The 16,244-nt window shown below is 36.8% G+C and overlaps 1 protein-coding gene across 3 annotated transcripts in view; it reads right to left on the bottom strand.

Annotated features, from left to right (window-relative positions):
• Positions 1-1,304: 1,304 nt before the first annotated feature.
• The window catches only part of ELOVL7 (ELOVL fatty acid elongase 7), a 32,190-nt gene continuing 17,250 nt past the window's right edge, over positions 1,305-16,244 (bottom strand). For 2 of the 3 annotated variants that reach the window (XM_065861577.2, XM_071802165.1), the window contains exons 2-8: positions 14,496-14,589; positions 12,022-12,212; positions 9,512-9,592; positions 9,053-9,109; positions 6,713-6,818; positions 3,750-3,886; positions 1,305-3,089 (exon numbers count right to left, since the gene is read on the bottom strand). In XM_065861577.2, coding sequence (XP_065717649.1) covers positions 2,886-3,089; positions 3,750-3,886; positions 6,713-6,818; positions 9,053-9,109; positions 9,512-9,592; positions 12,022-12,212; positions 14,496-14,559 — 840 coding nt within the window. In that variant the 5' untranslated portion in view covers positions 14,560-14,589 and the 3' untranslated portion in view covers positions 1,305-2,885. Of the gene's footprint in view, positions 3,090-3,749; positions 3,887-6,712; positions 6,819-9,052; positions 9,110-9,511; positions 9,593-12,021; positions 12,213-12,365; positions 12,988-14,495; positions 14,590-16,244 lie in introns of those variants that run through there. The other variant, XM_071802164.1, reaches the window with a different exon arrangement.

Genomic DNA, 16,244 nt, shown 5'->3' with positions numbered 1-16,244 from the left:
CATGTAAGAAGCACAATTTTTAGGTAGTAAAAAAATGTAACTGTGCAGATCACATTGTTATTCTCACAGGCTGCAACACAGCAGGGTTTAATAACATTTTGCACTGTTGTCATTAGCACAGCTACACTGTATGCAACCTCTTCGGATACATCCATAAAACACACTGAAACTATGCATTCTTTCTCCAAATGCTTCATAACTTAGAGAAACTAAACCAGTGTGCAAGAAATCATGTGGCAGGAATCTGAAATGATGCTTGCTGACACCCACTGAATGATTAGCATCTCATTTCTGCTCCTACTTGTTAGTCTCAATAAACTGACTCTGGAGGTAGCTGGCTACTGTACAACTGCTGGACTTAAAAGGCTTTCCTGTATCCTTTCTGTTCAGCACCTGTCCCTGTGCAGAGCTGCTTATTTTTGACAACATATGCTCTCAGCTTCTACTGAAGCTCAAGGGAGTTTGAAGAATCAGTTGCAGATCTAGGTCCCAAACCAACAAACAAGTGCCTGGCCCCTCACACCTAGCTGCATTCTTCCATGCATTTTGGAGGGGGTGGAATAACTGCAAAATCAGAGAGCAGAACTAGGACCTCCCCACCCCAGCACAGGAGTCACTTGCAAGATTAGAGAGAAATGCCTGCTTCCCTCCAGAAGAAGCAGAGGGTAGTATCCTATAGCTTATAGCTATAGCTATAGCAGATGAGCTGTCACAGCCTTCCGCCAAAGCCCTGCATTTCTCAAACATGTTTGAACCTTCAGGCTCAACAAGGCCTAACTGTAGCAAATTGTCCCACTTTTCTTATTCAGTTCTTAGTTAAGAAGTTATTATATAAAAATAGGTACCATTCAGGCTTTAAAAATAAATCAGTGGTAAATCATTTCTAGCTGTTTGTAGAAACAGCAACAGGCCTCTCTCCTTAGGAGATGATCCCCTACTTTGGAAGCCAAGGGCATACATATGGGCTGGAGGCTGGCAGGATTTGAGACTTAAGAGTCAGTGATTTCATTTCCTACTGAAAATGTGTGTGGCTCCTGATCAGCACCCTGTCTGTACTGGATTCTGTGCTAAAGCACCTCTCTGCACGCACTGCAAAAACTCAGCAAGGAGGATTCCAGGATCAAGCACCTAAAACTTATCGGTCGCAATATACATCTCAAGACATCCAAGTCCTTTCGGGGATCTAATTTCTATCTGCAATGACAGCTGGTAGGCTACAGAGACTCAATAGTGGAAAGATATTTTAATATGTTTCATAAAGAAGATTTGTATGTAAACTCATAAGAAATCATTCACAACTCATGTCCATGAAAAATTTTAAATTCTTTCAGCATTAACAATGCACCATAAATGTCAGTATTCCCATAAAACTATTCAGGTAATCAAACCTACTTTCTTGGAATTGTACAACAGGGAGGCAAATAAAAACCAGCCCTAAAGTTTTGGGTATTTGAAAAATCTCACAGAACAAGTACAAACCAGGTATTGCAAGCTTCTTTTCTGTTAGTAGTGAATATAATAAAAACCAGTACTTTTAAAAGTACCATTAAGTTAAACACCTTTAACTCCTTATTTACACATTTGTTGCATGCACCGATTCCTTAATAAACTCATACAGTACAAATGCAACTTGCATACAAATAGCTAGGTCCTTTGACTTTGATACATGTGACCCTAACAATCTGCCGAACCATGGAAAACAACATACTGGTTAATTCTACATGAACTGGAGCCATGCCCAGTCACCACTGCCTGGCCAACCCTTGGCAGGTCAGAGAATGGCACATATCTTTTTGCCTAGTTCTGGACAAGGTAACTGGTGCTGTTAATGGATGAACTTTAACCTTGAGTTCTTAAAAAGAAGCAACAATAATCATGAAAAACAAAACAAAACAAAACCAGACAACAACAAAAACAACAGAAAAATCTTTCTAGGCATGTATTTCAATAGATAATAGAAATGGAAGAAAACAGAGCACAGTACAATCATGCTAGGTAACATTTAGGCTTCAATCAAAAAAATTTTTTTTTAACTTATTTGAGGATTACAATTTTGGCTACTGATTTACAACATTTTTTCCCCACTAAACAGCCTAGGTTCCCAATATCAAAACATATCCATAGATTCATTGAATAATAAGTAATTAGGGTACTTTGGTGAACAAATCAGTGTTTTGATCATTACACTACAAGACAGTTTGTATAATCCCCAAATTAGAATAATGTTCAAGTGAGTAGAGTATGAAATTAATTATCTTAGTAAAAGACAGTATATCCAAAAAACTATGATCTTCAAATGAAACACCATACCTTGGCAGGTTAACATACATTCCTTTAAGTAATATAGTTTGTAAACACATGTAATAATATTTATGTATTAACTATATTAATAATAAGCTTTAGATTCTATAAACAGTACTTACTGAAATTCACTCTCTTAATAAAATGCAGCTGACAGTCTCAACACCTAAAACATTTAAGGTGAAGTAATTATATCCCCTCAGTGTTCGAAGTACTCAGTACTTGTCATACACATTTTGATTTTCACAATGAATATCTTAGTTTTCACACATCTTCTAGATAGACATCATCTATCTGTTCATTTCTTATAGGATAACGATGAACAAGTTGTTGAAATAAAAACATCTTTTTTTTGTTTGTTTTGTTTTGTTTTGTTTTTTAAAGTCAGAGATCCATGCTCCTCCTCTCAGCCCCCAAATTCTGAATCCCAAATAACTTACAGCAAAAATACAATTTCTGTTTTGGGAGAAAACATACAAAATATACATTGTGTATTGTGTGCACCTAAATAGCTTGATTGTCAAGTAGTGCAAGTTTCAACTTTGACTTATACACTTTTTTGTGTTTAGAGACAAGAGTTTGTTTCACTGATCTTTCTTGACCCCATTTCTTGCCACCTTTGGTAGTCTTTTCCCCTTTGTGTAAGCATGGTACCAGAAGTGAAGAAACAAGACTAAAAACATAGCACCATATAGCCAAATAATAAACATGAAAATTGGATACTGGTATGGACAGTCATCCATTATGTAGATTTGTCCTATATGGGCTGTAATCATAATAAACTGGACCTGGAGGAAAAAGGTGAAGAAAAGAAATAGTTTTAGAATAAATTACAAACTTACTACAGAAGTTTAAAAAGATTCAGCATAACTTGCATACAGAAAAACAGAAAGCATGTTTGGGGGCAGGCTTTTTCAAATTACGAAGATGGACCTTTAGAGCCCCTTTCCCAAAATGTTACTCCACAGCAAAAAGATTCACAGAGTAAAGGAAGAGGAAGTCCTGGGACAAACTGCATTACAAGCAGCACTGAGAAACCCATTCTTGGAGAATGGGAGTCTACCTTGGCCAGTTCACAGAAGAAAGAACAGTGTTTGACCTGTGACAAATGGGAGTCTTCTTCAGAAAAAATACAGAAAGAAACAAAAACATGACTGGTGAACGTGAATTCCCACTTTCCTTGCACACTAGCATGTGACACAAAAAGGTCTGCATGTACCAAAAAAATCTATTTAATGGAGGATTTAAAAAAAAAATTTCCACATGAACTACAAGTTAATAATCCACTGGTATGGCCACCAAGACAAAAAGACATTAAGTTATAAATATTCAAGCTAAATTATTCAGAGTTACATGTGGCTACATGGACTACTCCATAAACACATGCAAATGTGTTAGCCACAGTCATCTTTCTGAGAGGTATTTACATCAAACAGAAAACTACTCACAAGTTGTATAGTTGTCATGTATTTTTTCCACCACAAATATTTATGATATGCTGGTCCCAAAGAACATAATCCATAATAAGTGTACATGATGACATGGACAATACAGTTCAGCAAAGCATGAAATGTTCCTAAACCACCTGTATAAAAAAACAAAATGTAGATTTATTTCATCAGGTATTTTAAAAAGTCACCTCAGGTCCTACTAGTTTCCTTTGAGTTGGGGTAGAAAAAAGGTACCACAAAACCTACAGACTTTGATTAGCCCCTCAAGGTACTTAACCTGAATTGACAGCAGTTCTGAGGGACTGTATTAGTTTTCTTTCTCAGAAAAGGCTGATCTAAACATTTCCAAAACAGCAATAAAACATAGCTGATCTAATTATTTAAAAGATTTCACTTGAATTTTTTGTTCCTTGGGTTCCTTTTGTTATTATTTTTTATTAGAACACATACGTGATGGAGACACAGAAAGTTCAGTAGAAACAGTGTTCCTCCTGTTTTACTCCTAATTTCTAGACATCATGACGAACTTTGCAAAGCTCTGGAGGATTAGTAATAATTCCCTTCCCAGCACAGATTTCCAGATTCCCAGAGAAAGAATCATGGTTTCCAACAGTAAGTTTTTGGAATCATGACCTAAGTGAGGGTCTCCCAAATTCATTGTCCATCTCAAAACCAGACTTACAGTAAAAAGGAAATTTAAGGCCAAGTAGCCCCATTTGGGACAAACTCATGACTGAAACTGGTAGGATATGAGAATTTCACAAAGCAAGTAAGAAAATACTTTTTCATTGGATCAACTACAGAGTTAGATGATCCTTGTGAAGTAATTTTATTTTAACAAACACAAGAAATTATAGGTTAAAATTATGCAAGAAGTGTCAGCAAAGTCTTTTTAAGAGAAATATGAACATGAAAATACTGATCATCAGGAAGAACATAAGATGACATATAAGCAGATCTTTAATGAGAAAAAAAAAGCCAATTTTCCATTAAAAATCATTCAATTTAGAAATAAAACTTATTTTGTGATTTTAGTAGCTCACGGTAATCTTCCAGCTTCATAGATGATAACTCCAGCTGTGATTGCAAACTTTCTTTGAAACTTAGCTATTTGTACTTCTAAAAATATTTTTTGTGTTCTTACAGTTCAAATGTACATACTTTATTTGGCTTGCAGAGTGCATATTCAAAAGAAAAAATAAATAGTTAAAGCAGAGAAAAAAGAAAAACAACCTAAACAATGTATAAAAGTATGCTCCAAAAAGCGACACCATACATAAGCACAATTTTACCACCACCTGTCTATATCAGATCAGAGAAAAATCAGAATGTTTATCCAATCCCATCGTTTTTTTACAAACAGGTTGAAAACTTGATTAATACTACTATTTAGAAGGACAAACAGTGATGAAACTGAACACAAGATAATCAACAGCAGGACTGATATTCTTGGAAAAAAATTAAGTTATCAAACAGAACAAATTTGGAAATATTAGTATAAAAATAAGCAATAGAGTTGTAGAAACAAACATTGCTCTGCATGAATATGAGTGTCTATTATTAGCAGAGGACAAAACAGTTCTTGCACGCTGCTGAAAGTATTTGTCAAATTATCATATGGGAAATTCGACTGACGCAAAATCAGAAGCCTGTAGCTGGTACACTGATCCGATGTCCAGATAAAATGCAGGAAGTTAATCATCTATAAATGGAAACTTTTCAAGGTTGAAAAGGAGGGACTGTTACTTGCTGTTGTTTTTGTTTGTTTGTTTTTCAAATCTATAAGCACACTGAATTGTATGCTGAGAAAACTATTCACAATTCCATCATTAACTTAAAATACCAGTTACGCAGCAACATTTCAGAAAGACTTGAGCAAGACAGCAGCTTCCTAATAAGAGAAACAAATACAACAGAGGTATATCCTTTTATACACTAGGAAAATCTGCACACTGGACATGTTCAAAAGATCCCATCTACAAATCTTCTGGACTGCTTCTAGGTCTTGTTTTTGTATTCACAAACCAGACACTAACAGGTCAGATCTAATAAGCAATGGTTCTCTTCATCAATTTGTGACCAATTTTCTGGGAGAAAGAAACACGTCAGAGAACATGAATGAAGAAACATGTACAAAACAAATCTATATCTTAGTAGAAACACTTAAAAAAGTCCTACACCGTCCTAGAGGTGGACTACTAAATGACTGTGCGTTTTTTCCACTCTGTGCTTATCAGGCTGTTCTCACAGGAAGCTATATTTGTTAGTGTTACACACTAATAATGTAGTATAGGAAGATGCATGCATAGACATGGAGAGCAGGAAAGGAGAAAGTGAAGGTAAGCTAGAAGTGGACAAAAACTTCCAATTCAGTACAATGCAAGTAAGTTTCGGTAATAAGTAATGTCCAGAAAATATTTCTGTAGTTTTGGAAAGCCAAAATATTAGATGTAAATAACCCCCCCTTATGCTACCTAAAGCCCGTAAAAATAACTGCAACAAAGCCTGAATAATTTCTTAAACAGGCAAAAAACAAATGAGAACACAGTCCTCCCCTCCAACTCAGTTCTTACACTTCGGGAGTCAAATAGCTTTGAAGTAGTTTCAACAGTTATCTGCCTTGTACCTCTCCCCTTAGCACTTCTGACTTTGCAGTCACCTCTCTTTTTTATGTAATAATGCTCTTTGCTTATCTACAGTGTTCTCCTCTGCACCTTTCCCGCCGCATGCCCCAAGAAACCAACACTATGCAAAATGCTATCAAATAGGAAAAACGAATACTCCCCACCCATATAAATATTTACGGTGATCTCATGTGTTACATGAAATACTGCAGACATCTAAATTTAAAAACACTCATGTTTGCAAGATTTTTAATTCTGTTCTTTAAATATTTTTGTCTAGTATAGTTAACTTTTACTACCAGAAGATATGTACAACTTAAACTCTCTCTCCACTACCTGGAGCAAATTTGACTCCAAACCACCAGGTCCATGGCATGATGGAATGATGAAAGACATGCAGGAATGTAACTTGGTTGTTTTTCTTACGCAGCACAAAAAATATCTGAAACAGATGTTTAATGAACAGAATGTTACAGGTGATAATAAAGCCCAATGTACTTATAGAAAACTGTATGCATCAGTGCTGGTTGCTCACTACTATACATTTAAAAATTCTTCACAGTTGCAGTCTTAGAAGAAAGGAAACTGTGGTTCTGGATATGCAAATCAGTTTAAAAAAAATTAAACGAGTATGTAAAATCCACCTGTGGAGTCTGAAAAGCCAGGGCAAGCTGTGAAAGCGAATGTCCAGTGTTTAGCCATCACCTGTGTGTGCAACAGAGAGTGTAAGAGGGACTTGCTTGGACTGAGAAGTAACAAGAAACATAAAATTTTAAGTCCTTTACACTACCAAAGCAAGATAATTCGAAAAAATTAACTGAAGGACTAGCAACAGGTAGAGACAGTAGAAAATATTAAGTTATAGAAATAGCACATTATTATGAGCTACCTTTGAAAAAAGGAAAAATTTGACAGCATATATGTAGGTATTTTTAATTGATATTGACAGGCCTCATTTTAAAGGACAGGCATTGAGAGAAGTGTTAAGGGAAGACAGAGCAAGAAAACTGTGTAAGGAGAAGTCAGATCATGCAAAGGGTAGTATCAGATGGCAAGCAAAGGAACACAGAATAAAAGAAGCCTGGTGTGCCCAGGAAAACATTTGGAAACAGCTGACTTAAGTGCAGCTAAGAAATTACTTATGCAATAAAGCCAAAAACCTGTTGGGAAACAGGTACCTGACTAGGTATTTTCAAACAAAACAAATTAAAAAAAAAATAATTTTTCAGGCCCAGGACTAATTAAAAAGGAGCAGTCTAACCAGTGCATAGTAAAGCTAAATAGAGGACTAAACTTGTCAGGCTTTTCCAGCTTTAGCATTCCCGGCCCTTCCATTACCATTCCATTTGTCTCAATGATTAAGATATTCCAGTGTTGAATCATGAGTATTTGCAAATCAAAGTTAGACGGCTAATTTTGCTGGCAGGTTATAGAACATCCTAACTGCTCATGAGCGAGCTCCTGCATCACCACTGTTATGTCCTACACAACAGGGCAAACAAAATCACAGATGATTCCAACATGCAGAAGCTGGTTTGAGAATAGCTAAACCAACCCTGCGAGATGTCAATCTCAGGAAGAGGGAAATCATAGAATGCCATGTTGGAAGGGACCACAATGATCACCTGGTCCAACTTTTCTTGGCAAAAGCACAGTCTAGACAAGTTGGTGTGTCCAATGTTGGGGAATCCACTGCTTCCGTGGGGAGATTATTCTAATGGCTGATTGTACTCATTGTGAAAAATTTCCCTCTTGTGTACAACTGGAATCTCCCCAGGAGGAACCTATATTCATTGCCCCTCAGGGAGATCCCAGCCTGTGCTGCAGTCCTGCAATATATTTTCCCAGTGCAAGACCTTACACTTCTCCTTGTTGAACTTCATAAGGTTCTTTTTAGCCCACTCTTCCAGCCTATTGAGGTCATCCTGCAGTGTGACTCTGCCTTCTGAAGTGTCCACTTCCCCACTCAGTTTAGTGTCATCGGCAAACTTCATCAAGGTATACTTGATCCCATCATCCCAATCCCTTATGAAGATGTTGAACAGTGTTGGGCCCAATATTGATCCCTGGGGACCCCACTCATGACAGGTTGCCAGTTTGAAGGAAGGTGGCTGTTGGTGGTAAGCAAGGTCTACATTCTGATTCAATGCAGTGCTGCTCAGACTTCCTTTGAAAAAGGTTAGAGTGCCATAATGATATCAAACACATCTATAGTCACGACCACCAAGGCATACACAGGAAATTAGAGTAGGTAGGTATGACAATTAATACTGTATTCAGGGCTGCTGAAGAAAATATTCTGAATATGGAAGAGAAAATCTGAAGATGAAGTAGAAAAAAAATTGAGCATGATCAACATTTTTTATCTGCAGTGTTGTGACAAGCATTGCCATAGCACAACAGGTTGGTGTATTCAGCTGTTAAACAGACAAGTTATCAGGGCTTCCTAAATTTTTAAAGGTGTGCTCCCTCATTAACATTTTTTCTGATAATCAAGGAATGACAGAGTAATGGGATAATACGATGAGAAGAGATAATAAGGGTAAACACCTTGATGGTATCCCGATAATTGAATATTGAAGGGCTAAATAAAAAGCAATTTATGCCCCTAGCAGCTCTTGTTCTTCTACTATGAAAAAGAAATACTACTACTTCATTTAGACTACAAATACTCACAGTGTCCAATAATTCAATGAACTTGGAAAAGTAGTAAAGCCAACAAGTTCGCACCATCTGTAAGAGTGAAAACCAGAAACTGTTAAATCCTAATAGTCATACATAAAACTAAGCAGCTGCAGGAAAAATAAGTAACTATATAAAGGAAGTAAGTGACATCATAGGGCTGACAGAAATATTTAAATGTGTGGTTTGTTTGTTTTTTCTTTAAAAACACAAAACACTTTTTAATCCTGAAGGAATTTTAAAACCAAGAAGAGCAAGCGAACAAATACGTTGCTTCTTTCTTTCTCCCAATCAGCCAACCCCTCCAGTTAACTCACATGCTCTACATTATGCAAGAGAGAATTTCCATTTAGTGCATTCCACTCTACAGTAGTGCATTTGGTTGTTCAAAAAGCACTTCTAAAAATAAAGTCAGTATAGTAGAACAATTCAGCTTTGTGTCTGTCAACTTACTCTTAGAGCTGTAGGTGACCTCGAGTAGTCAACGATATCACACCGGAATGAGTACCCTGTGGCCCAACCTGACATAAGAAACTGGAGCAAAGAAAAAGGAAAGGGCAAAGATTTACTTTATACCTTTTGAAAAATTCATTATTTTGGATTGTTTTCACAATTACTAAGCAGGAGAAGAAAACAATATTAAAAACTTGTTGAATCAGCAACCTTGTCATTCATTACCTCTGTGTGGGCCAGCTACCATAAAATCCTTTGCCATTGCAGACTACTGATTTTTTAATTCCATGACCACACCTTTAAACAAGAGATCTCTTCCTACACCCATTATTTCACCACTAATAACCAAAGAGCTGCATCTCAAAACCAGTGTTAAAAAAAACCCAACTTACTTTGTAAATCAGACCACAAAAAACAACTAAACATTTTGAAATTTTTTGAAAATTGCTACCACAGCCAACCATCTTAATACTGAAAAGAAACCAGCACAGCATCTTAATACTGAAAGAAAACCAGCACAAGAGAAAAATATGGCTTAATGTCATTAAAAACAAGGAATGCATCAATATACACTGTAGTTTTAGTATCATCGTTTCTGAAATTTTACTTAGTTAAACTGCATGATTCAATTAGTCTTTTACTGATAAGAGTGACAAGACGCTAGGGTTTTACAACTGAGAGTGTACGCATGACCAAAGGACTGTATGTAACACATATAATTTAATCTTTTCTCTTGGAATAAATTAAAGCTCAGACAAGAGCAACATTGTTAACATTAACAGTTGGCTCATTCCCCTGCTAGCCACTGGGACTACTGTATCTTATATCTGTTTATAAAGTCCTTCTCATCCATTGATCATCATCATCCACTCATGCACAACAGGAGGTTCAGCTCTCTTAACAGATGGAGAGTTTTAGTCCGTTTAACTTCCTATAAAAATCAGTTGCTTAAATAAAATAAGATTTGAAACTCCACCAAGACAACACAATGCCAAAGCACCCACCAAATGGCTCGGCTCCAAAGAGGGAAAGAACCAGCTCTTCACTGAGCATCAGACAATAGCAGAAATTCAATCTGTTGCACTCTTTCTGTGCATTCTTTCATGAAAGGGAGACATGGAAGGCTTGACAGCACATTTCTTGAATTCTGTGTTAGTGTAAGATACCAACTGAAGTTTAATTTTTTGTTTGTTTCTGAGGGTTATAACCAAAACCAAACTTGTCCCAAAATCACAAAGGCAAGTTTGGTGATTTTTTCAAAACAAAGTCTAAACAGCAATTGCATGTGTCTTGCCCACTGCTTTCCACATAACAGTCATGACACAAAGTAGCTGCTGCTGCACTGCCACTGGAACGCTCTTACAAGAGATGTCAAGCAGTTCAATTAAGTCATGATGAAATTTACGCAGTTAAGCTAAAAGAAAGGTAGCCTGCCTGTTTGGCACAGTTATTTGGTAACTTTTCATTACTAGTTTGCCAAACCTGAAATAGCCACATTGCCATATTTAACACAGAATCAGTACTAGCATAGTGATGCCTCACCAAGCAAATGTATAAGGCTATTGTGCACACTGTACTGTTGTCAAACAGCTACACTTTAAAAAACAATCAATCAAAACCAACAAGCCAACAAAGAAACAACCAACCAAGAAATAAACTAAAAAATTCAACACACACATTAAGGTTTAAGGTTGTAACTGAAGCTTCTACATAGCCTATAACATTCATGGCTAAGGATTTTTGGGTCATTTAACTGTAACACTAAACAGCTCATCAGGTTTTCCAGTCTTTAAGTCTAGCTTTTGCTTGAGCTATGAAGTACAGCAAAATCTCAACATTCTATTTGAGAGAAAGGGAGGACGGGGGTGGGGGAGGAAAAATCAATGCTGAAGACTTTAATGTTTGGTGGTTTTTTGGTGTTTTTTTGTTGTTGTTTTGGTTTTTTTTTTCCTTTGGTTGGTTGGGTTCCCCTTGCTGCCACTCTTAGTTTTTTGGTTTGGTTTGGTTTGGTTTTTTAGAAAAAAAAAAGAAAAAAAAAAAAAAGAAATCCTCAAATTAGATTTTGTTAACTTCTATCATTTAAAAGGCAGATCTAACTAAAGATTATTCCATAGTAAACATACTTTATACAGAGTTTGAAACATCAGTGTTAACTATCATGTAGTAGGGCAGAAACAATTACAACAGGCTAAGAAAAATATGTAGTCTGCTTTAGCTGCTACAACCCAGCGAAACTGAAAAAGTTATGAGAATTTTTAATTTTGTAAATTATAGATAATGACACATAAAATATTTTACAATCTTTCTAAGTATGACTTATTCCTTTTTTTCAAGTATCAGTGCAATTAGTTTAGCATACTGCTTGGAGGAATATAATTACAACAATCAGAATAATCATTTTTTGAGAATTGCAAACTGGGAATTATACTAATAAGTTTATTAAAAGTTAGTATGAGGATAGTTAGAGACACTAAATGTTTAAATACATTACAAATAAAAGTAGTACTTACTTCGTAAGTCATATATAAAGAGAGGGCTACCACACTAAAATTATAAAATGCCATTATCTGCCTGAGTTCAAAAGGTTTTTTATTTTCCATGAGTTTGGGTCCCAAGGAAGTGACAAAATAAATGTAGGTTCCAATGATAAAGGTTGTTGGGAAAGGAGAAGACATGAGTGGCCAGCCTTCCAGTCTTGGATCTAGAGGAGGGGAGAGAAAAAAAATAATCAGATAATTTCAGTACTTACTAAATCTTAAAACAGTTACAGAAAGGTACTTCATTCTTAATGGTTTAGGTTTTGCTGTCACTGATCACCTCAAATCCATACCAACTAGATAACAAGATTTAGCACCTGTAGGATTCAATGCTTCTTTCTGCATCAATTCTTCATACGCAATGAAGAGGAGACACAGAATCATAAGTGAAGAAATTTTCAGTCCAGAGCTCTCATTCATAGAAAGTCTGCGTTCTCACACATGAACAGGGCTCAGAGGGAAGTAGCGGAAGGCAGTGCACAAGCAGATCAGTGAGGCTGCATTTCCAGCTCCGACTTCATTTTTTCTGGAAAAGCATGAACCTTATTTCACAAGTTCAAGTCACTAACAGGGAATAGCCCCACTTTTCAAGACCCTTGAGCTTTATAAGCAGTACAACATTAGACATAATAAACGTGTGCATTTTAAGGTTTGAAGACCTTCTATCCCATCAGTTGGTATTCATAGCTTAGTACTTGAGGTTTGTGCCTATTCAGTCCAGGCATGTCACCACTTTCACAGCATGATAAAAAATACACCTTCATATTACAAGCTTCCAAACAGCAAAAGTGTTGCAAGTTCCTCTTCAGTTATCCCAAATGGAAGTATTGCAGAGTCCTTCCCCTACGCAGGCCATGCTCCTTCTCCCTGCAGCTGAGGCTGGCAGGCACTCCATCTGAGCTTCACCCTGATTCCACTGCACCCCTCCATGGTTCCCTGCCAAGTCACAGCTCAACAAAGACTCCCATATTTCTCCATAAGCAGGAAAACTGATAAGAACTTCATGTATGCTTTTAATATATTTTTTTTAATTTTTATAAACTGACTTTGAAAATTCATTTCTGAATGATCCCAAACTTAACTACTGACTCAGCAAATTGCTGCTTTCATGATTCGCTCCTATATTTTCAGGGTGAAATTATACTACTGCAATTTTTGGTAAGTGTTTAATTCATGACTGTATGTCTTAAGTCAGTGATTTTCAACCCACAGCATTCAAGCAACCCATGAGACCTTCTGATGTTGTTAACAGCCACTGGGGGTTTTAAAACAGATTGAGGAGGAAATACATTATAATACGGCTCACAGACTATAAGATGAGCAAGGACTGTGAACCACAGCACTAGGCATCTGTATGTGTTGCACTCCAAGAAAACCACCAGCTCTTCACAGCTGAATGCTTTTTCTGTATCCACCTCTTGCACTGCTACTACCAAAACTTTCACATTAGTGTTGCCAGCTTGATCCGAGGAAACCATGTCCAGCCACTAAGAGCATGCTACGAGGTGCCAAATACAAGCTTTGGTAGGCAGGGAGACGAGGAACTCAGATTCTGAAGTCATGGACACTGCAGCAGAAATACCCAATCACCCATCTCCGTTCTCAATCCACTTCACCCCATAGGTCACACTGATAAAACTCCCTGCTCACTTGCAAGATGTAGTTCTACAGAACAACAAAAATAATTCTCAGCTGTACTGGAAAAGATAAATTAGTAATTTTATTGATCAAATCTTAACTGCTTCTCAGGTTTTCCCCAGGAATCAGCTAATGCCCATCACTATGTGCCTAGCACAGTGAGGAACACACAGGGATGCCACTAGGACAGATGGGTCTTAACCCCAAACTTGAGATCTTGTCTATCATTTTTTTGTAAGCATGCAAAACTAGGGAACAGAAACATTGAAGCAAAATCTTTTTAATATCCTCATACCAACTGCAACAAGAGACTAACATTCCTTTTCAAAACAGAACAATGAGAGAGTTCATCATTGAGGATTGATTTCAAGATAATACAACTTATCAGGATTTTTATTTCTTTTACTTCACAAAAGCAAAATTCAGTAACATCATGCATCTAGCTCAGTTAAGTGAGAAAATACGTTTGGTAATAAAAAACATAATAATAATTTAAAAAATAGTTAAAGCCTTATGCTCAGCAGTACAGGAAAAGTGGAAACTATATATACAGGCAAGTCAGAAACACTTACAGAAGAATCACTGTCTGAACTTTATTAGTCTGAGGTTATACCCATAAGCTAGTTGAGTTTTGTTTTTTTCTTTTTTAAAACACAAGAAACTACTCTGTTCTTTATAGTTAAAAACATCAGTAGGTAATCTGGCAAGTCTTAGAAACGTTTACAGAAAAACAAAGGTACTCTTAGAATAGCTACATATTGCTATTAAAATTATTGAAAGTTAACAAGTTTTCAATTTAAATGACTCACCAGCATCTTTAATCCATTCATCATACAGTAGTACAGCCTTTGATGTCAGATTGCTAAAGGCCATTTTCACTTGATTAAGATTTTATGATGCTGCCTGCAGGAAAACAAAGCAAAACAGAAAAATGGATTTTGGTAATTAATAAAATAAATGTCAGTGAAGTGTTCTAGAAAAGATGTTCAGGAAACAGAGTGGAAAAAAATATAAAAACAACTAACAGAGCCCCATATGTGAAATACAGATCAGGAAGCGTTAGCTGACCACACTGTACTATGCTTGGGGCTAACTTATAGCTGAGCTGTTATGCACAACAATATTATTTTGTAATCTCTACATACGAAACAAGGTGCTTCCATGCCATAAAGTGTTATCTCAAGAAACCATGCTGTGGTTAACTGTTACAGTTAAGGGCAAGATATAAATAAAGAGCAGCTGCCTAAATTCATTTTTATTACCATCTCCATTTAAAGTTCAAGCCACTGATATGTGAAGAAGTTCAGCTTTGCAACACTTACTATTGAAAATTGTAATTTTTTGAAGTCGGTAGGAAAGAGAAAAGGTGCCAATATGTCTTCATGTTCCTTTTAAATACAATCATTAGTTATGTTATAATTAGCATGCAAATCACACTCATGAGTCAACTGTTTCAACACCGGGATCATGAAGTGTCATAGTACCACCAGTGATACCATCAATTCGCAAAAATTATCCAGCACATCCAGTTTGTATGCAGCACCACCTACATATGTAAAACCTTTCAAAGAAGTATGCTTATATGAATACTGATTTTTACCCCAAAATCAAGCATTCATCAGCCCTTCCCTTGCCTCATTCTCCCTAGAAAATGCTTTTTAAAAACTCCAAGCATTTGAAGGGCGTCTCTCCTATGCCCACTCACTTTGCCATAAAATTTCTCTCCAACCCCCTGTGCAATCTTCACTCTGTATTCACCTTTGTTTGTCCAGCCTGCAGCACACCTTGAAAATCAGCTCCTCTCCTCTGGCTGCCCTTCTGCATCTCCTCGAGGCTTAGCTGGCTGCAGTTTTGAGAGCCAGTTCTGCCCTCATGATGGTAATGCACGTCCCTCCCCAGATCTCCTCACTATCATCTTCTTACTTATCCTCACCTAAACATTCCTGTAAAATAACTTCACCCTTACCCCTGCTTCTACAATTATGTACTGTTCACTGTCATTTCACAGGAGCTTTTAGGCACCTCAAATACAGCACACCCACCTTTCATCACAAGATGCAACACATACAAGTCTGCCTTCATTAGAGTTCACCTGATCTACCTCTTCCCAGTTCTCATTTTGCACTTCTGTCCTGTGTGTGTGAACATCTGAAAGCACCATGAATTTAGTGTTTAGGAAATATTCCATCTGCAAGTCACTTTAAAGTTCATATTTTCGAGAAATACTATCCTCCAACATCAGCATTTCCCAACTCAATGTCACTGCCTTTATGCTGACCATTTTCATATGCCCTGTGCTCATACTACAATGTTAGCTACAGAGCTCTATATTTATAAAGGTACTGGCAAAATCAGGACAAGCATCATCTTCCTTTTCTAATGGAAACTTGAGTGGGCCTCTTCCTTTTGGCACTAGCAATCACATGAGAAAAAACATTTTATGGTTACAGACAAATTATAAGTATCTCTGCCGTCTTGCTCCATAAGCCAAACTATGGATGATATCAAACATACATAAACCCAATCTTGTCTTGAACACCAGCTACTTCAGACTGCCT

The sequence above is a fragment of the Patagioenas fasciata genome, chromosome Z, assembly GCF_037038585.1.
Source record: "Patagioenas fasciata isolate bPatFas1 chromosome Z, bPatFas1.hap1, whole genome shotgun sequence".
In the NCBI taxonomy this organism is placed as follows: Eukaryota; Metazoa; Chordata; class Aves; order Columbiformes; family Columbidae; genus Patagioenas; species Patagioenas fasciata.
This window is presented reverse-complemented; position numbering and strand designations above follow the sequence as displayed.